This window comes from Canis aureus, chromosome 13 (assembly GCF_053574225.1).
Source record: "Canis aureus isolate CA01 chromosome 13, VMU_Caureus_v.1.0, whole genome shotgun sequence".
NCBI lineage: Eukaryota > Metazoa > Chordata > Mammalia > Carnivora > Canidae > Canis > Canis aureus.
Window position 1 is genome coordinate 39,743,551 of NC_135623.1, and position 20,980 is coordinate 39,764,530.

The 20,980-nt window shown below is 44.1% G+C and overlaps 1 protein-coding gene and 1 pseudogene across 1 annotated transcript in view; both read left to right on the forward strand.

The window, feature by feature from the left end:
- Window positions 1-20,980, forward strand: part of PLEKHG7 (pleckstrin homology and RhoGEF domain containing G7) — a 77,658-nt gene that overhangs the window by 42,977 nt on the left and 13,701 nt on the right. The window contains 10 exon segments of the mRNA XM_077844420.1: window positions 5,369-5,517; window positions 9,860-9,964; window positions 10,999-11,100; window positions 12,783-12,862; window positions 14,671-14,711; window positions 14,714-14,774; window positions 15,558-15,756; window positions 20,161-20,194; window positions 20,197-20,238; window positions 20,241-20,321. Of these exon segments, the coding sequence (XP_077700546.1) occupies window positions 5,369-5,517; window positions 9,860-9,964; window positions 10,999-11,100; window positions 12,783-12,862; window positions 14,671-14,711; window positions 14,714-14,774; window positions 15,558-15,756; window positions 20,161-20,194; window positions 20,197-20,238; window positions 20,241-20,321 (894 nt within the window).
- On the forward strand, window positions 10,208-10,305 carry LOC144282794 (U6 spliceosomal RNA; annotated as a pseudogene).

Sequence of the window (20,980 nt, forward strand, 5' to 3'; positions counted from 1 at the left end):
GAGAATGATATTTGCTGTGGGCTTTTCATAGATGGCTTTTAAGATGTTGAGGAATGTTCCTTCTATCCCTACACTCTCAAGAGTTTTGATCAGGAATGGATGCTATATTTTGTCAAATGCCTTCTCTGCATCTAATGAGAGTATCATATGGTTCTTGGTTTTTCTCTTGCTGATATGATGATAAAACAATCACATTGATTGTTTTACGAGTGTTGAACCAGCCTTGTGTCCCGGGGATAAATCCTACTTGGTCATGGTGAATAATTTTCTTAATGTATTGTTGGATCCTATTGGCTAGTATCTTGTTGAGAATTTTTGCATCCATGTTCATCAGGGATATTGGTCTGTAATTCTCCATTCTGGTGGGGTCTTTGTCTGGTTTTGGAATTAAGGTGATGCTGGCCTCATAGAACGAATTTGGAAATACTCCATCTCTTTCTATCTTTCCAAACAGCTTTAGTAGAATAGGTATGGTTTCTTCTTTAAACGTTTGATAGAATTCCCCAGGGAAGCCATCTGGCCCTGGACTTTTGTTTCTTGGGAGGTTTTTGATGACTGCTTCAATTTCCTCCCTGGTTATTGGCCTGTTCAGGTTTTCTATTTCTTCCTGTTCCAGTTTTGGTAGTTTGTGGCTTTCCAGGAATGCGTCCATTTCTTCTAGATTGCCTAATTTATTGGCATATAGCTGTTCATAATATGTTTTTAAAATCGTTTGTTATTTCCTTGGTGTTGGTAGTGATCTCTCCTTTCTCATTCATGATTTTATTAATTTTAGTCTTCTCTCTCTTCTTTTTAATAAGGCTGGCTAATGGTTTATCTATCTTAATAATTCTTTCAAAGAACCAACTCCTGGTTTTGTTGATCTGATCCACAGTTCTTCTGGTCTCGATTTCGTTGAGTTCTGCTCGAATCTTTATTAACTCTTCTGCTGGGTGTAGGATCTATCTGCTGTTTTCTAGCTCCTTTATGTGTAAGATTAGCTTTTGCATTTGAGTTCTTTCCAGTTTTTGAATGGATGCTTGTATTGCGATGTATTTCCCCCTTAGGACTGCTTTTGCTGCGTCCCAAAGATTTTGAACGGTTGTATCTTCATTCTCATTAGTTTCCGTGAATCTTTTTAATTCTTCCTTAATTTCCTGGTTGACCCTTTCATCTTTTAGCAGGATGATCCTTAACCTCCACGTGTTTGAGGTCCTTCCAAACTTCTTGTTGTGATTTAGTTCTAATTTCAAGGCATTATGGTCTGAGAATATGCAGGGGATGATCCCAATCTTTTGGTATCGGTTCAGACCCGATTTGTGACCCAGTATGTGGTCTATTCTGGAGAAAGTTCCATGTGCACTTGAGAAGAATGTGTATTCAGTTGAGTTTGGATGTAAAGTTCTGTAGATATCTGTGAAATCCATCTGGTCCAGTGTATCATTTAAAGCTCTCGTTTCTTTGGAGATGTTGTGCTTAGAAGACCTATCGAGGGTAGAAAGAGCTATATTGAAGTCACCGAGTATAACTGTATTATTATCTAAGTTATTTCTTCACTTTGGTTATTAATTGATTGATATATTTGGCAGCTCCCACATTCGGGGCATATATATTGAGGATTGTTAAGTCCTCTTGTTGGATAGATCCTTTAAGTATGATATAGTGTCCCTCTTCATCTCTCACTACAGTCTTCGGGGTAAATTTTAGTTTATCTGATATGAGGATGGCTACCCCTGCTTTCTTTTGAGGACCATTTGAATGGTAAATGGTTCTCCAACCTTTTATTTTCAGGCTGTAGGTGTCCTTCTGTCTAAAATGAGTCTCTTGTAGACAGCAAATAGATGCGTCCTGCTTTTTTATCCAGTCTGAAACCCTGCGCCTTTTGATGGGGTCATTAAGCCTGTTCACGTTCAGAGTTACTATTGAAAGATATGAGTTTAGTGTCATCATGATAACTATCCAGTCCTTGTTTTTGTGGATTGTTCCATGGAACTTCTTCTTAAAGGGGAATTTTAAGAGTCCCCCTTAAAATTTCCTGCAGAGCTGGTTTGGAGGTCACATATTCTTTCAGTTGCTGCCTGTCTTGGAAGCTCTTTATCTCTCCTTCCATATTGAATGAGAGCCTTGCTGGATAAAGTATTCTTGGTTGCATGTTCTTCTCATTTAGGACCCTGAATATATCCTGCCAGCCCTTTCTGGCCTGCCAGGTCTCTGTGGAGAGTTCTGTTGTTACCCTAATATTCCTCCCCATAAAAGTCAGGGATTTCTTGTCTCTTGCTGCTTTAAGGATCTTCTTTTTATCTTTGGAATTTGCAAGCTTCACTATTAAATGTCGAGGTGTTGAACGGTTTTTATTGATTTTAGGGGGGGATCTCTCTATTTCCTGGATCTGAATGCCTCTTTCCCTTCCCAGATTAGGAAAGTTTTCAGCTATGATTTGTTCAAATACATATTCTGGCCCTCTGGCCCTTTTGGCGCCCTCAGGAACCCCAATTAAACGTAGGTTTTTCTTCCTCAGGCAGTCGTTTATTTCCCTTAATCTGTCTTCATGGTCTTTTAATTGTTTGTCTCTTTTTTCCTCAGTTTCCCTCTTTGCCATCAACTTGTCTTCTATGTCACTCACTCGTTCTTCCACCTCGTTCACCCTCGTCGTTAGGACTTCTAGTTTGGATTGCATCTCATTCAATTGATTTTTAATTTCTGCCTGATTGGATCTAAATTCTGCAGTCATGAAGTCTCTTGAGTCCTTTATGCTTTTTTCTGGAGCCACCAGTAGCTGTATAATAGTGCTTCTGAATTGGCTTTCTGACATTGAATTGTAATCCAGATTTTGTAACTCTGTGGGAGAGAGGACTGTTTCTGATTCTTTCTTTTGAGGTGAGGTTTTCCTTCTAGTCATTTTGCTCAGTGCAGAGTGGCCAAAAACAAGTTGTATTGGGAAAAGGAGCAAAAGAGAGGAGAGAAAGAAGGAAAGAAAAGAGACAAAGAAAAAGAAAAAGAAGAAAAAAAGGAAAAAGAGAAGGAAAAGAGAAAAAAAGAAAGGGGAAAAAAGGGTGGGGTAAGCAATCAGAAATCAAAAAGAAAAAAAAAAACACGGGGGAGTATCTTCTGATTCTGTGTACTTTAAGTCCCTTGGCTTCCCCTGGAACTTGTCTGTCTAGCGGGTCTTCTGGGGGAGGGGCCTGTTGTGCTGATTTTCAGGTGTTAGCACTTGGGGGAGCTGCTCTGCCCCTGCCTGGTGCAGGGCTCAGTGGGGGTTGTTTACCCCGTGAGGCCCCAGGAGGAACAGCCCCAGTGGCGGGGCCAGCTCTGGAAACCTGGATTCAGCCCCCGCAGTAACCATGGAGCTCTCCGTCTGCAGGGCTTGGAGGCTCCGGGGCGGGGCCGCTGATCTGCTCAGCTGGGGCAGGAGCGTCCTCGCTGTCCTGGGCCCTCCTGGCCTCTGCCTGTCCCGGGGGAGGCCGGATCCTGGGCTGTGTCCCGGCGCCCTGTGCTCCGGAGCCTGCGCTGTTGGATTCGCGCTCCCGGCCACGCAGCCCCCTCCGCGGAGCCGCCCCCGAGCCCCCCGAGCTGCTCCCGCCCCGCCCCCCCTCCGCGGAGCCGCCCCCGAGCCCCCCGAGCTGCTCCCGCCCCGCAGCCCCCCCCCGCGGAGCCGCCCCCGAGCTCCCCGAGCTGCTCCCGCCCCGCAGCCCCCTCCGCGGAGCCGCCCCCGAGCCCCCCGAGCTGCTCCGGGTCCGCAGCCCCCTCCGCGGAGCCGCCCCCGAGCCCCCCCGAGCTGCTCCCGCCCCGCAGCCCCCTCCGCGGAGCCGCCCCCGAGCCCCCCGAGCTGCTCCCGCCCCGCAGCCCCCTCCGCGGAGCCGCCCCCGAGCCCCCTCCGAGCTGCTCCCCCCCGCAGCCCCCTCCGCGGAGCCGCCCCCGAGCCCCCCCGAGCTGCTCCCGCCCCGCAGCCCCCTCCGCGGAGCCGCCCCCGAGCCCCCCGAGCTGCTCCCGCCCCGCAGCCCCCTCCGCGGAGCCGCCCCCGAGCCCCCTCCGAGCTGCTCCCGCCCCGCAGCTCCCTCCGCGGAGCCGCCCCCGAGCCCCCCCGAGCTGCTCCCGCCCCGCAGCCCCCTCCGCGGAGCCGCCCCCGAGCCCCCGAGCTGCTCCCCCCCGCAGCCCCCTCCGCGGAGCCGCCCCCGAGCCCCCCGAGCTGCTCCGGGTCCCGCAGTGCGTGCTGCAGCCCTTAGGGAGCTCGGCGCACTCTCCGGGGCGCAGGTGCCTGTTAGTGTCCCCGGGAGCCCGAGGGCATCCCCGCCCTCCTGGGTCCTGCTCCACCTCCCTGCGAGCCCCTTTCCGCCCGGGAAGGTCGGTGCAGCTCCTGCTCCTCCGGGACGGGGCTCTCCTGTCCTGGGGACACTCGCCCCGGCCTCAGCCCGGCTCCTCGCGGGCCCCTCCCCCTCGGAGGCCTTTTGTGTCTTTATTTCTTTTTCCCCGTCTTCCTACCTTGATAGAAGCGCGAACTCTTCTCACTGTAGCATTCCAGCTGGTCTCTCTTTAAATCTCAGGCCGAATTCGTAGATTTTCAGGATGATCTGAAGGTTATGTTATCTAGGTAATTTGGTGGGGACAGGTGACTTGGGGACCCTACTCTTCAGCCATCTTGCCCCTCCTAAGGACCTGTAGGGTATTATGCTGAGTGAAGTAAGTCAATCGGAGAAGGACAAACATTATATGTTCTCATTCATTTGGGGAATATAAAAAATAGTGAAAGGGGAAAGGAGAAAAAATGAGTGGGAAATATCAAAAAGGGAGACAGAACATGAGAGACTCCTAACTCTGGGAAACGAACAAGGGGTGGTGGAAAGGGAGGTGGATGGGGGGTGGGGGTGACTGGGTGACAGGCACTGAGGGGGGCACTTGATGGGATGAGCATTGGGTATTATGCTATATGTTGGCAAATTGAACACCAATAAAAAATTAAAAATTAAAAAATTAAAAAAGTTAATTTCAACAAGCATTGCCAGTGGAACCTGGATTAGACTGCCCAGTTCTGGGTTTGGGGTTCTTTGAGGATAGTCTTGTTTTGTTTGTAATACACTGAGAAGGACTCATGAAATTCAGAAGTGTCATTCAAAACAACATCGATTTGGATTTCTTCTCATTTTAAACGAAAAACAATGTATGTAAACTGCAGCCCATGCTTGGCATCAAGTACAATTGGCATCTCAAAGGCACAGGGACTTATTTCTAACTTATATGTAAGTTCTGTCGTTGGAGTAGTTTGAGGAGCCACTAGTGAGAGGGATGCCAAGGGCCTGCAGTGGGAGATATGGTTTTGGGAATGGCCTGTTCCTGCCATTCTGCAAGCCAGCTCACCGGGGTGGACATGGTTTGTTCTCTCTTTCCTCCCACATTCATGGTGAAACCTGGAACGAAGTCCTGGAAACCCATCAAAAACTTCCCACCGACCAATTAGACTTGAGAAAGCATCAAGAGGCTGTGTGAGAGCTCTTCACAAGTGAATGCACTTATTTCTTGGGCCATTTATTAGTTCTTAAGACTGTGATGCTGGCTCTCAGTTTTGTAGTAGATGGAAAATATTAATTTGATTCTCTGGGGACTTATGGTCCCCTCCATGCTTAAAAAAAATGAAATTGGGGGAAGGGTCTCTTCTTTCAGGGGATCTTAAGAAAATTGCATGTATTGTTCATTTTTGTTTATCTGCTACTGAGTTGGCTCTTTGTTCTTTTTTAAAAACATGGCCTCGCAGGCACAGATGCCCGGGGCAACCATTCCTGGTGTGCAGTGGGGTTGGATGACACAGCATATTCCTGGCGTCTCCCGGGAGCTGGTGCCCCTGAGGTGATGTGGGGCTGCAGCCCTGATCCAGGGCAGTTCTGGGCAGAGAATTCCCTCCAGGAAGAACCACAGGGCAAAGAATGGGAAGGGAGCAGTGGCCTTCCAAGGCCACAGGGAACAGGAGCCACCTCACCACAGGGCTGCCTCTGCCCATAAGGCTTTTGAGCTCTGGCCACACTCTTACACAGGAACAACACTGTGTGGGGAGACGTGGGTTCAAGCTCTGGATCTGCCTATGACTTTGACCTTCAGAAAGTCTAGTCTTCCATTTCCTAAACCAGGGGTTGGCAGACATTTCCATAAAGGTCCAGACAGTAGATATTTTGGGCTTTGCAGGCCATGTGGTCCTTATTGCAACTACTTGGCTCTTCAGCCACAGAGCCAAAGAAGCTGCAATAGATAATTAGTTAAAAAAAAAAAAGAGAGAGAGAGAGAGAGAGAGAGAAGAAAGAAGAGAAAAAAAAGAAAGAAAAAAAACAAAAGAAAAGAAAGAAAAAAATAAATAATGTGCATGGCTGTATTACATTAAAATATTATTTGGGTAGTAGTCTTGGTTGATCGCACAGGCTGTCATTTAACAATCCCTGGGCTAAGCTATAAAAGAGGGATGACAATCCCATCTCCGGCTATCTCATGACGTCCCATCACTGTGATGATCACATTGGTTTTCTTCAAAATCTAACCGGTCCTATACAAATGTCAGTTAATATCTTCTATAAGTAATATTGATTGTGTTGGTCACAATGTTAAGTACTTTACCAGCAAAATTTAAACCACAAAGACACTCAGGAAATTGAGATTTAGAGATGATACGTATCAGGATATGTAAAAAGAGTTTAAGTGATACAGGATGTTAGTGGCTCATGTGGGTGTACAGTCCACAGATGGGAGAGAGTTCAAGGTTGGTTCGACCAAGGGACTCAAAACCAAGGACAGAATTTTTTTTTCCATCTCTTATCCCTGCCTTCCAGGGCGTCACCCTCATCCTATGTTGTAGTCACAGAGTGGCTGCTGCCCTTGAGGCCAGAAAGAGAGAGAGAAAGAGAGAGAGAGAGAAATCACAGCCAAAGTCTTGATTTTCATTCCAGTTGGACTGGCTTCAGTCACATGCCCTCTCCTGAACCAACTACTCTGATAAGGAAAGAAAGTGCTAATTGGTCTAAGGCAATCAAGACCCATCCCTAGGAGTAAGGCCATCTTGATACATGGCACATGCAAGGCATGGGGAAGATTAGACACTGAACTGAAAAGTAGAAGGTACAAGGGAAAGGGAGTACTGAAGCTGGGTGGTAGCCAATAGATGTTCACTATGGGGCACTAACCCCTGGCCTATATGTTACCTCCTTTGCCCAAATAAGCTGCCTAAGAATTTTTTAATTCCACTGCAAACCTCATAATCTTTTCAAACTAGCATTTTCTGTTTTTTTTAATGCCAATTTGAGTTTATTTATTTTCAAATGTCCCAGTGTATTTAGAGTATATGTATCTCCCTTTGCACAGTCAATACAAGTTCCCCAAGTTACTTATATTTTGTAAGTCAAGTAGTAAAATAAGTATGCCAAAGGATTCAACATCTCTTTAAGTGGCAAAATTTTCTATAATGGAAAGAATATTATAGCAAAAATACTATTTCTTCTAAATGTTCCCGATTTATCTGTAGCAATGACTTCTGTTTCTTACGATTATGTTTTTTAAATACTTGGATATTGCCAGATTTCCAGACAACCAATACTCCAGGCATACCTCAGGGAGATTGTGGGTGCAGTTCCAGACCATTGCAATAATGTGAATATTGCAATAAAGCAAGTCAAATGAAATTTTGCTTTCCCAGTACATATAAAAGTTGCATTTACACTATGGTATAGTCAGTCTTTCCAGTATGCAATAGTATGTCTAAAAAATGATGGTCGTACCTTAATTTAAAAATACTTCATTGCTGAAAAATGTTAGCCACCATCTGAACTTTCAGTATGTCAAAATCCTGGGGTGCCTGGGTGGCTCAGTGGTTGAGCATCTGCCTTTGGCTCAGACCATGATCCTGAGGTCCTGGGATCCAGTCCCACGTCAGGCTCCCTGCATGGAGCCTACTTCTTCCTCTGCCTGTGTCTCTGCCTCTCTCTCTCTCTCTTTCTGTGTCTCTCATGAATAAATAAAAAAAAAGAACCCTGTTGCTGGCAGTGGGTCTTGCCTCAGTGTGGATGGCTGCTGACTGACCAGGATGGTGGTTGCTCAAGGCTGAAGTGGCTGTGGCAATTTCTTAAAATAAGGCAAAAATGAAGTTTGTCATATCAGTTGACTCTTCCTTTCACTTGAGCACGTAGAAGTCATTGTAAGATTATTCACAGGCCTCATTTCACTATTGTTCTGTCTCAAGGAATAGGGAGGCCTGAGGAAAGCGAAGGAGAGAGATGGGAAACAGCTGGTTAGTGGAGCAGTCAGGACACACACACAATGCTTATCAGTTAAGTTCACCATCTTAAGTGGGTGTGGTTTGTGGAACCAGAAAACAATTACAATAGTAACATCAAAAATGATTGATCATGATCACCATCACCAATAAATAATAATTAAAACATTTGAAGTATGAGAATTATGAAAATGTGACACAGACATGAAGTGAGTCAATGCTTGGAAAACACACCAAAAGACCTGCCCCATGCAGGGTTGCCACAAACCTTCAATTTGTAAAAACTGGTATATCTATGAAGTGCAAGACTATGAGGGGTGTCTGTACATGGGATGTGAGGAAGCTCTAAGTCAGTGGTGCTCAAAATGGGGTCCCTAGACCAGCAGCATCAGAGTCACTTGGTAACCTGCTAAAAATGCATATTCTTAGGGTGTCTGGGTAGCTCAGTCAGTTAAGAATCCAACTCTTGATATCAATTCCAGTCTTGATCATGGGTTGAATTCAAGCCTTTCATTGGGCTCCACATTGGGCAGGGAGCCTACTTAAAAATATATATATATATTCTCAGACCCCATCAGAGACCTATGAATCAGAAATTTGGGGAGTTGGCACTAATCTCTGACTTAACAAGGTTTCTAGGTGGTTCTGATGCAAGTTCTAGAAACATTCACTGCATTAATACATGGAAATGGAAACTAGAAAAGATTGGTGGTCTAGAGTTCTTTTCTTAGCACCTAAACTCCTTGAAATAATTGGTCCTTTTGAATACTTCATCATATTTATACAAAGTAGTCCTGTTTCCATAAGTTGATCTTGGGTGGCTGGGTGGCTCAGTCAGTTAAGCATCTGCCTTCTGCTCAGGTCATGATCCCAGGGTCCTGGGATTGAGCCTCACATCAGGCTCCTTGCTCAGTGGGGAATCTGCTTCTCTCTCAACCCTCTGTTCATGCTTTCTCTCAGTATCTCTCTCTCTCTCTCTCTCTCTCTCTCTCAAATAAATAAAATCTATAAAAGAAAGAATTATTAACAAGTTGATCTCTAGTTTATAGAATGAGGGCAGGTTATCTGTGAGAATTATAGTTCCTTCTTGACTTGCTCTAGTTTTCCTACTATATGAAAGCATCAGATCAAGTAATAATAACATAAAGACTGCCTTAATGTTTCATCAATATTTAATGGCTTTATCCAAATCTAAACATCTTCCCAGTTATCAGATATTAACTCATTAGTCCTCTATTTTTAATTTCCTGAATGTACAGGATATTTGGGTCTTTTCCAGAGGAAGGAATAAATGAGAACTCAATTTGAATGCTGTTTTGGTCTCAAGTTAATACCTTTGGCAAGAAGAGAAACTTTGAGATTTCTTTGGCCCCAGAAAGCCAAGAAGGCCCAGTTGAACAGATTCAGTGTTCAACAGGAATTGTGACCAACAGCAACTTTGAACAGAACAGCTCATTTCCCATATGTCCTATGGGGCTTAAATGTCATCTTTTGTATTTAGTAAAATTCTTAAACCTTGAAAATACTGATTTCTACATTGTTTTGTAAAGTTATACTCAGGAGCCTTATGTTTAATGTTCTCTCAAAGGGCAAGTTTCAAAATTGGAAAATAGAAAGTAATATGCATTTTTCTTAAAGATCTTCATGAATACATTAAAATATCTACCAACTCATGAATATCTCCTGGATGTAGATTTATGGAGACTTTTAGCAAACCTACAGGAGTAAGTCAGGTGAATCATAGTGGGAAGATTCCAGTAACTATGTTTTAAAATTCACCAGAGAATCATAAAAAATGTATGCTCATTCTATTCCTGTGGCTTATATTCTATATTCCGTCCCCATATAACCTCATGATCAGGAGTTTGGGTTAATAAGCAGGAAATCTAAATGTCTGTTGACGTCTTTCCAATAGATTGCAGATACTAGTGGGGGTTCGGTAACATTTTTCACCTTGCCATGGCCATTTAAAAAAGTAAACATAGCGCTTGCTTCATTAGCACAAAACTAGAGCCATGCAGAGAATATTAACATGGCCCCTGCACAACAATGACACACAAATTTGTGAAACGTTCCATATTTGTTTCTAGAATACACACTCTGGAACTTCTTCTAGAATATACTCAGGAACCCATCTTGTTCACTGCTGTATCCAGGAGACCTAAAACAGTGCCTGGTATCTGGGAGGACTTACTAAATAACAAAAGACTCCTAACTCTGGGAAACGAACTAGGGGTGGTGGAAGGGGAGGAGGGCGGGGGGTGGGGGTAAATGGGTTACGGGCACTGAGGGGGGCACTTGACAGGATGAGCACTGGGTGTTATTCTGTATGTTGGCAAATTGAACACCAATAAAAAATAAATTTATTATAAAAAATAATAATAATAAATAAATAAATAAATAAATAACACTGAATATAGAATTTCCTCAATAAATAATGCTGAATACAAAAAAAAAAAAGTTAAACACATTCTTAAGATCTCCATCATCTTCATAAATATTTATTTTCACATAAATGTCCTTTTCTCACATATATTATAAATAAATAATATCTTTCCTCTAAAAAGGAAGAGAGATACCAACAAGAATCTAGTTATAAGAAAAACTTATAAGAAAATATATATTGGAGAGTGGAGAAAAGGAAGTCTTTGGATTTTGCCAAGTGATAAATTCGAAATGGAAAACATTTATAAGAGTGATATTCGAAGCTCATCAATTTTTTATTCCTTGCCCCTGGAAGTGTGCCTACTTCTTGTTTTCTTTCTCCCTGGCCCTAGACAAGCTTTGGTTTTGTGAACAGTCTTTTTGGCATCATCAAAGACTATGCCAAGCCTTCAGAGACCTCACTCCCATTGGATTTCATTTCTGTGCTCACGAAGGTGAAATCCTTGTGGGACTTCCCAGCTCCAGGCAATAAATTGACCCCCATCCTGGGAGGGTTGTTCACAGCTGCTTGATTTGAACTACTGCTTGATTTGTGCTACTATGCCTGAGAAAGTTCCACGCGCACCCTCCCACAAAGGAGACATCCTTTCCTCTGCCAGTCAACATTTTCAAAAATAACTTGCAGCTTCTGTTTGCCACTGTCACCTCTCCTGTGTGGGTTTTATTAACACAAAATTCTGCATGCATGGAAACTCCATTTCCAAGTCTGTTTTTTAAATTACTTCAACTTAAAGCAATATTCATGGCAACAGTTTGTGTAGGCTAATTACATGGTTCAGTTATTCTTCTAACAAAGTACCAGGCTTGCAGAAAGGAACAAAATAAACCTTCACATCTATGAACATCCTTAATAAGACTTCTGTATGGAAGGAGAAGAGAAAAAGACCCGTACCTCTGGTATGATAAATGCTACTTATTTCCTGAATAAATATTGACCTCCACCCCCATTTTTTTTTTTTTTTTTTTTTTTTACTTTGACCTTTTTAATCCAGTCCCATGCTCAGGGAGCAAGATTTAAATTTTTATAGGCCATTCAAAAAAAAACATAGATGGATTGATATTTATTGAGCACTTACTAAGTGCTCAGGTGTGGGGCTGAGACCCTGTACATGCTAATCTGCAAAATTAGACTCACTCCCTGCTTTGGGGGAGTTATCAGTCATGGGGGAGAAATCGATCCAATAATGACGTTATGATTTAATCAAATTGAGATAAATACTGGGGAGGAAAGAACAGAGATATTATGAAGAAAGCTTCCAGGCTGGGGCAGATGGTGAGGTAGTGACATAGGAAATCCTTTGGGAGGCAATGATGCTCGAGGTAAGAGACGAAGGAGTATTTAATAAGGTGAAACAAGCATGAAATTAAGTGAAAGTAAGGAGATCCTTAGTAAAACTTTGAAAACAGATTTGACTAAGAAGTGCTCTGAAAAACAAGAGAAAGAACATAGTGTTGGGAATTAGATAAAAATCTCAGGATTTCTCAGTCCTTCAGAATATATTTAAATTTAGTTTTTAGTAAATAGTCTGGAGAAACATCAACTTCTCATCAAAACACATAAGTTGTATTCGTCTGCTCAGGCTGCTATAACAAAATATCGCAGAGTGGGCAGCTTTTAAACAACATAAATAAATTTCTCATAGTTCTAGAAGGTGGAAATCCAAGATCACGGTGCCAGCGTAGTCAGGTGGCGGCCCTCTTCTGGTTCACAGATTTCCCATTGTATCCTCACAGGACAGAAGGAGCTAGAGAGCTCCCTGGAGCATCTTTTATCAGAGTGCTGATCCCATTCACAACGGCTCCACCCTCATGACCTAATCTCCCAAGGGAAGGGCCCCCCTCCTAACGCTGTCACATTAGGGATTTGTATTTAACATATGAATTTGAGGGGACACAGATATTTAGGCCATGGCATTAAAGCCCTTATGGCCTGCTAAGCATGGGGCATTAATAGGCTCTCTCCTAAAAGTCTATAGTAAAACCCACATGTGAATGCTTCATATTGTATTACAAATGCGCAAAGATGGGTTGTAAAAGCTTTTCCTAAATTTAAATTGTCCTGTATCAATCAGGTTAAACTCATTTTTGTGCCACATTAACAACCTCCAAATCTCAGTGGCTGGGGGTCCTCGCTCTGGGACCCATGCGGAGGGAACAGCCACCATCTGGAGCGTTACGTGTGTTCATGGCAAAGACGTAAGAGAGGAGGGCAGAGTACTCACTGACTCATCAAGTTTCTGCCTGAAGCAACCCATGGCATGGCTGTTCACAGGGCAAAGGTCAAAGAGAGTCACACGGCCAAGCTGCCCCTCAGTGGAGTGGGTTCCTAAACTCCTCCCGGGCAAAGGGAACCGGTGAAGAGTAATACCCCGGTGCCTCATAAGAAGCCCACTGGGGGCAGACTGGGGCATTTGTTATTCACAGGTGAGTCATCTGTGCGAGTCACTGAGAAGAAGAAGGAGGTGTGGAGAGGTCAGATCATCTGGCCCAGGTCACAGAGCTTGTGGAACTGGATTTCTAAGACTAACTCTTCATGGTCTTAACAATTGCCTCTTGGTAATGACATCTGTCAAGGCTCTCAGTGCCCTCTGAGAAGTCCTGCTCTCTATTTCCAAGTCTTTCCTGCCCCCATATCAAAGCCCCCAACATGAAAATAAACTCGCATCATCATCTTTCAAATTACTTCTTGCTGGGGCACCCAGGTGGCTCAATCGGTTGAGCATCTGCCTTCATCTCAGGTCATGATCCCAGGGTTCTGGAGTCAAGCCCCACATCAGGCTCCCTGCTCAGCGGGGAGCCTACTTCTCTCTCTCCCTCTGCCTGCTGCTCCCCCTACTTGTGCTCTCTCTCTCTCTCTGTGTCAAATAAATAAAACCTTAAACAAAAAAAATCACTTCTTGCTGAAGCTGAAACGTAACCTTTCTCTCCAGAGTGTTTTGTCATCTGAGGTCCTGCCACAAAATATTTTCTGGGCTTCTGTTATCTCTGTCATTACTCTTGTCACTTTCTTTAGTGGCCTTATAGGCTGGGTCTGCTTTCTCTACTCACTGTAGTGGTGATGTTACCAGGAAGCACACGTACCTTCTTTCTCTCCCTCCATCACATTATGACACTGTTGGAAATCCCTGAATGGGACCCATGACTCATTATTTTAATCAATAAATCTATCAAGGAGCACATAGGGCTAGCAATGTGGCAGACACTATGGAATCCTGAAGAGAGCATCTGCCAGGAAGGAGGCAGATGCATTGGCCATGAGAGAAGGTAACTGTGATTCCAAAGAAACACTTCCCTGAGGGAGTGGCGTGTTGGGTGGTGTGCTCCATTTGACCCTCATATATGTGAACATATACATCCGGATGGGCCATCTGCCCTCTGCTAAAATAAATGTGAGATAGCTTACAAGTGTGAAGTCATTGCAGCAGGTTTAAGACACGATGAAAATTTTACAAGATAAAAGTAACAACATCTAACTCTTCATCAGATTTAACATGAGAACAATGCGGGGGGGGTGGGGGGCAAATTTAATGCTGTTATTTTTGGAAGCCAGCAGGAGAATCAAGTTTATGGATATTTTTGAGGACTAGCTGATGAAGAGGTAAATCACGTACTATCCATGCCAGCTTAACAACCACCAACATGAGCACCGAAATCAAAGGCAATGTTTGTGATCAGGAACCACGTGGGCTGTGTAGACCTCAACAAAGCATAAACAGAGGTAAAGGGTGAATTAAACTAAGCTGTCCAAAGTGAGATTTTCTTTAAGTATAGGAAGTGGGGAGGGGGGGGTGGCTTATTGAGGAGTTACCTCTTTGTTATGGGAATACCGTTTTTGTTTAAAAAGTGTTTATCACAAAGACTGCCTGTTGTCCACAGTCACAGCTCCCACCTGACAGTGGTGACTTTCTCATTTCCCGGCCCTAGCTAATGGTAAAGGTGAAGGGAGAAAGAATGTCTGTGCTCTCCTTGCTTCTGAATTTCCTTCTGTCCTGCTCTTTTTGCAGTAGCTCAGAGAGCCACCAGACCTATTGCCTCAATTACTCAGCCACATCTTTTATCTTGAGAGCCTGAGGCAAAGAGATGACTTTGGAATTTACTTCAAAGTCAAGTACCATTTCCTTTTATGTTTTCCCTAGGACTCTTTGGATGTAACAGGTTCTAAGAGTTATTACAGACCATGTAAAAGGGAAAGAAGAAAAACAAATGATCAATAATATCTTTTAATGACAAATCTGCTTTCCCTGTAAATAACTAGTCCACTGGACACTTAGGAATTGGCAGTGGTGCCCATCCGGAAACATTATATCATCTTTCCTAAAATTTGGGTAGGTAGGGCTTAAAAATGCTCTTTGTTCTTTGGTTTGTTTGTAGAAGAAATCGGTACATTGTGTGGCTTTGTGACCAGACATTTGGCTTTTGTAGGATTTGGCCCCAGGAAAGTCCTATTGCACAGAAGCCCGGAGCACCACTTAGATTGCAGTTTATGGGAATGGTGACCCCTAGAGCACCTCACACCTCACGGAGCACAAAGTTAGTGTTGCAGTGTTGCCCAGGGAGCTGTACAACATGGCAGCCATGGGTCCTAAAGCAAGAAATTTCTGTAGGGGAACTTAAACATTTGCTAATAAGAATAACTGGAAAGATGGGAAGCCCGGGTGGCTCAGTGGTTTAGCACCACCTTCAGTCCAGGGCATGATCCTGGAGACCCGGGATCGAGTCCCACGTCGGGCTCCCTGCATGGAGCCTGCTTCTCCCTCTGCTTGTGTCTCTGCCTCTCTCTCTCTCTCTCTCTGTCTCTCATGAATAAATAAATAAAATCTTTAAAAACAACAACAACAAAATAACTGGAAAGAATTTTCCCTGACTTCCCTAATTCCTTTGATCCCTTCAGTATCATGCCAGAGCCCTTCTGTATGATCCAGAGAACATGGCCCAAGCCTTTCCAGAAAACAGCTCTTCCCTGCAGCTGTGAGAAGCCCCTGCCAGAGCACCATCTCAGAGGCATGGGAGGGAAGGTGGCCACGGGCCCGAAACACTTCGCTGTGAATCACTGCGCCTTTGCTGTGGTCCACGTGTGCCAGAAAGCCTGGGTGTGGCCTGGCCAAGATAAGAGAGATGATCTTTGGGAAGAGACTTGGCTCCATTTTTGTAGCTTCAGCCTTTCAGTGTTCAATTTGCTACTCAAACTAAAACCTCATTAGATTTCCAAACGTATAAATAATCCTGTGGCAAAAGTTTTCCCTGGAAGCTGATGGATTGGATTCCTGGCCAGGGCCCCAAACTGGCGAGAATCCAGGTCCATGTCTCTCCCTTCCAAGCTAGGGCAGAGATTAATTTAGCCAAGCTCAGCCACTACTTTCAAGTAACTGTGGAAAACCCCATATCAACTGGCTTACATTTATCTGTGAAATGTATATAGCACCTGAGATATTTAAGGAAAAGAACTAGGGAGGGCCATGTCATAGTGGTAACATACAATACTCTCACAACGCGTAAGGCTTTACCAGGCACTTGCTCAAACATCTCTTAATCCTTAGCACAAAACTCTGAAGCTGATTACATTGTCTCCATATGTCCCTGAGGCTCAGAGAGATGATGTGACTCTATAAAGTCACATGGCCAGTAGATGGCAAAAAAGAACCTGGATAAAGGTCTCCAGGAAAAAAAAAATAATTCAATGCTCCTTACACCACAATTATTTCTTAGTCCTCAAGGCAATTTCCCATTTCTGGGGAGCTGTTAGCATCATGAGACAAAGCTGAGGAATCAGGGGGAGGCTCTGGAGAAATGGGAGGTGCATCTGCCCTCCACAGCCCCACAGTACAGAACAAAAGGATCATCACTGATAGTTGATAATCATAGTATTAAAATATACAATAAATACAATAATTATACACATAGTGCTTATAACATGGAATAATTATAATACATAAGAAGAAGTAGTAATAATAATAAAGGTGAAAAGATGACTCCTTCTTGAACTCTTGCTATGGCCAGGCACTGTGCTGCATGCTGGGCATGCACCATCTCTTTGTCTGTACAATTCCCCTGTGAGCACTGACATTATCCCCATTTTCCAGGAATTTAGACAAATGAGGCAACTTGTTGGGAATTAGGGTCACTCTGGGCAGAGGGCAGGAACGATTCACACGCAGTCCTGTCTGAAGCAGACATGTGTTTTCCTTCTCTGCTTTGATCTACACAGCATGGTTAAAAATAATAATAATAATAATAATAATAATAATAAATTAAAAAAATTAAACAGCGTGGTTGGAGAACTGAAATCTGTGTCATGCTATGGGCTCCCTGGAACCGGGAATGCACCTGGAACCTGAATGCACTGGGATTTACCCTCTGTACCATGTGGGACTAGGCCTTATGGGTGTCTGTATGTGGTGGTGGTGGACACTGATGGGAGTTGAAGTCTCCTTGCTCTTTCTTAGACAGTTGAGATGAGACAGAGAAAGAGACTGGAAACTTGATGTGAGCTCTGTTCATAGGCTTCAACTAAACAATGGCTAAGAGCTCTACCTGCTGTAGACTGTTCTAGGCATTCGTGAAGATGAGCTCAAGACCCCTCAGCAACCTGACAAGACAGGCACTCCTGTTACTTGAATTTCACAGTCAAGTTCTAGGGAGCTTATGTAAATTTCCCAAGATTCCACAAGCACAGGCTGCCCAGCCCAATGCTACATCCCCCTCAAGACAGATTGATGAGAAGAATGTTTTTGTCTGGGGCTCTGAATTCCTGTCACTGTTCCCCTAAACACACTCGATACTTATTATAAAACAAAAGCAGGCTCTATTGATCTAGACTCATCCATGAAAAGGCCTTTTATGTCCAATCTTTCTTGACAGAAATGTTCTTTTCTTCCCTAATGCACCAAAAAAAAAAAAAAAAAGAAAGAAAGAAAGAAAAGAAAGCCAATAGGGAGATGAAAGAAAAACTTATGGCTACTTTCAGAATCATCAAATATCTTTATTCTCTCTTCTGAGGCCTTTCAAAATTCTAAAAGCTTCCAATTATCCCTGCCTGGATCTTTGGCTAAATTGTTTACTACTGATGCTTCTTGCCCGACTGTTATCTGGGGGGTTCAGATGTTTTTACAGTCTCCCTGAATCCCAGTGGGTGCTGGCAGCCAGAGCTGTCCCCTGAGGTGTGGAAATCTGGGGCAATGACCCAGGGCTGTGTTTTGAGGAAATCCGTTACTGGGGCTCCCAACCACCCCAGCTGGAATGCAGCTGCCAGTGAGTCAGCATGGAAACCAGCCCTGAAGGCCACAGGTGAACCCCCCCGCCACCACCACCACCAATGTCTTTTCTTTCCACTGATTCCACCCCCAGCCTTTCTGCACCTGGAGTCTCTGCTTCCTTCTCTATCCCTTACAGCCTTGATGAGAATCACAGCCGTCTTTGACCTGGCTGAGAACTTGGAGATGATCTAGTACCTTCCACTATTTCCCAAAAGAGGAATCTGGGATACGGAGAAGGGAGGGTGATCCCTCAGCAAGCCTTGAAGCCTGGATCCTAGAGCTCCATCCACCCCACACCCATGTGCTCACTTTCGTGACCTGCCATCTGTATGTGGCAAAGTGGAAAAGACTGTGTCTGCCCAAATTCCTGTGAGGAATGAGCACTGAATGTTTTCAGAAGAAATAATTTCAATAAAGCTGCTAATGTGGGTAGACGAGAACCCCACAGATATGGTCAAACTTTGAAAGACAGGTGCAAATTGCTAAGCATGAGGCTGGGCAAGAGAAGGGATAAGTTCAGCAGTGAGAGAAAGAGCTCTCTTTTCAGAGAAGGAAATGGAACCAGAAAAATGGTGGGGGGCTGTGGGCTGTATATTTGACCCCTCCCCTCAACCCAAAATCTTCAGTAAAATAAATGTTAAATAATAATTCATAATTCATAAAATGTTTTCCCTGAGTGGGTTTACGGTGGAAACCAACATAGGAAACTAACCAAAAGACTTAACTTGGCATTTGGCCCATGCTGTTCAAGAGAGAAGCAGTATGGGTACAAACAGAATCCCAGGGGCCAGAGAAATCCATTGGAATCTCAGTGCCCCTCAGCAAGTACGTGAATATCTACAGAAGGGCTTCGGACGTCCCTGGGCCATTGAGCCAATTGTACCCCAATCTCCAAAGTGCGAAGGTTGACATCTGGGCAGATAGATGGGCTCAGCTATCTTTGGGGAGGCGAGAGGAGCCTCTACAGTATGCCTTGGGCCCTCCAGAGGCTGGCCCTGAAATGCCAGGGTCATGAGACAAAGGACTTAACTGGAAAGTGGAAAACAGGCAATAGCCTGGGGCAGGAAAAACATTTAGTTAAGGGTAGGACCCTTTCACAGCTCAACACAGGCATGAGTGGGTGGGAGAAGGGAAGAGGAAGAGAACACATGTCCTTGATGGCATCTAGGTGCGTAGTAGCCAGAAATTTGGTTCCATGAATCATGTGTCACCAAAAAGCCAGGGCCCCTCCGTTCAAGACAGTGTCACGTTCAAAGAAACAGTCCAGTAGATGAAACAAATGGAAGAGCTATTCTCATGTTCGCTTGTGTTTCTCAAATACCTTTTATGGAATCCAGTGCATGAGTCATGGCAGTACTCACTAAGAGTACTGTCTCTGTCTCCCCAGTGGTTGCACACCCTGCAACTGCCTCTTGATCCAAGCTCTCTCTATTGAAAATTGTCTTTGTCTTTGCCTCTCCCCTCTCCTTGCTGCTCTGTATCAGGTAGATCAATTTAACCTCTTGGACTTGTGTTTTCCTTTTCCCTTCCTTACCCTGATTCTCAGCAACAAAAGAAACTCAAGGAACTGTCCCAACTAGCAAAACCCCTTGCTTTCCCATCTACCCTCCAGTGTTCATTCTCAGTTCTCCTAACTATGCATCACAATGAGCATGGGAGCAGAGCTGGTGAAACTAGAAGTCTCCCCCAAGGGCCAGAGAGAGGGAAGAAGCCAATGGGTGAGACTAAAGTCTTAAGTGAGAAGGGTAAACAAAGCTGGAGCCCGTATATTGATACATCTTATCACTGCCCCTGACCGGAACATGCATACTCTAGGACATTTAACAGATTTCAAGTATTTCCTGTGTATCAAAATCTTGATACATTTCCCTGCTTGGTGGAGTGCTGATGGCGGCTGCCTTCACCATCATTACTGGGAAAGCAAGACATCTGAACAAGGATTCTTTCATTTCTTTCATTGGCAAATAACAATGTCAGTCCCACAATAATACTTAACCACGTTTAAGGACCCCATTTTCAACCTTGAATTTGGCACCTGTAGATAGATGCTTGCTAATGACAGTTTAAGATGGAATTTTCAAAACCAAAGTCTAGGCCACAGGCTTATAAACTTGCCCACCAAGCTCACAGGTATATCATGTCATTACTGAATAAAGTCCCTAAGAGTTTCTTGCGTCCAGGCTTCTTGGTGCCTTGATAGGAGAAGTGATATTCTGATATATCTGCTTTTGTCTTCCACAGCGGCGAGAGCAAAAAGAACAGTGCAGCCAGCTTCACTGGCTGAGCTGCTGGTGGCTGCACTGCACAGGCTGACGTGGTACCTACCCTCTGTTACTGCAGTAGGAACTCTACAGAGAAAATCGTGATCGATGCCATCAAGGAAAAGGTGGAGAAGTCCATCAGTAAGTCCTTGAGACAGGTGCCCCAGAGCCCCTGAGTGAGCTTACTTAAAGGGATAGAGGGCTCTGTGGCTGCTGGGAACCAGGAGCACTTCCATCCTAGAAGCTAATTCCATTAACTTGAGGTCATGGCTCTCAGAAACATGGATTTGAGTCTGAGCGCATCGTATGCTCAGACACACAAAACAATGGGCTCCAGGCACACCCTGGCAGCCTCTATGAGAACACCAAGCTTGTGGAGAATGTGAGTCTGTCTCCAAGGCCTTCAAAAGTGAGTTCAGGCAGGAAAAGACCTACTTCCCAGATGACTGAAGGTGAAGGCGCTTTGTTTTTAACATCCATACTGAACCACACACAAAGTAAATGGGGGTAAACACCACAGGGAGCCTTTCTGGAGGATAAACTACATTCATTATATATATATATACATATATATATATAATATAATATATATATATTTCTTTTTTTTTTTTAAGGTCACTGAACTCCAGGGCCAATAACATTATGCTAATTGCAGTCTCAAGAACTAAAATTTGAGAATAGGAACTAAGCAAGCCCAACGATGACTTAAGTTAATTTGTGGATCTTTGTATAATTAAATTCAAATAAAGAAATCCATGACACATGCCCATAAACCAAGATTTCCTGGGAAGCATCCAAAA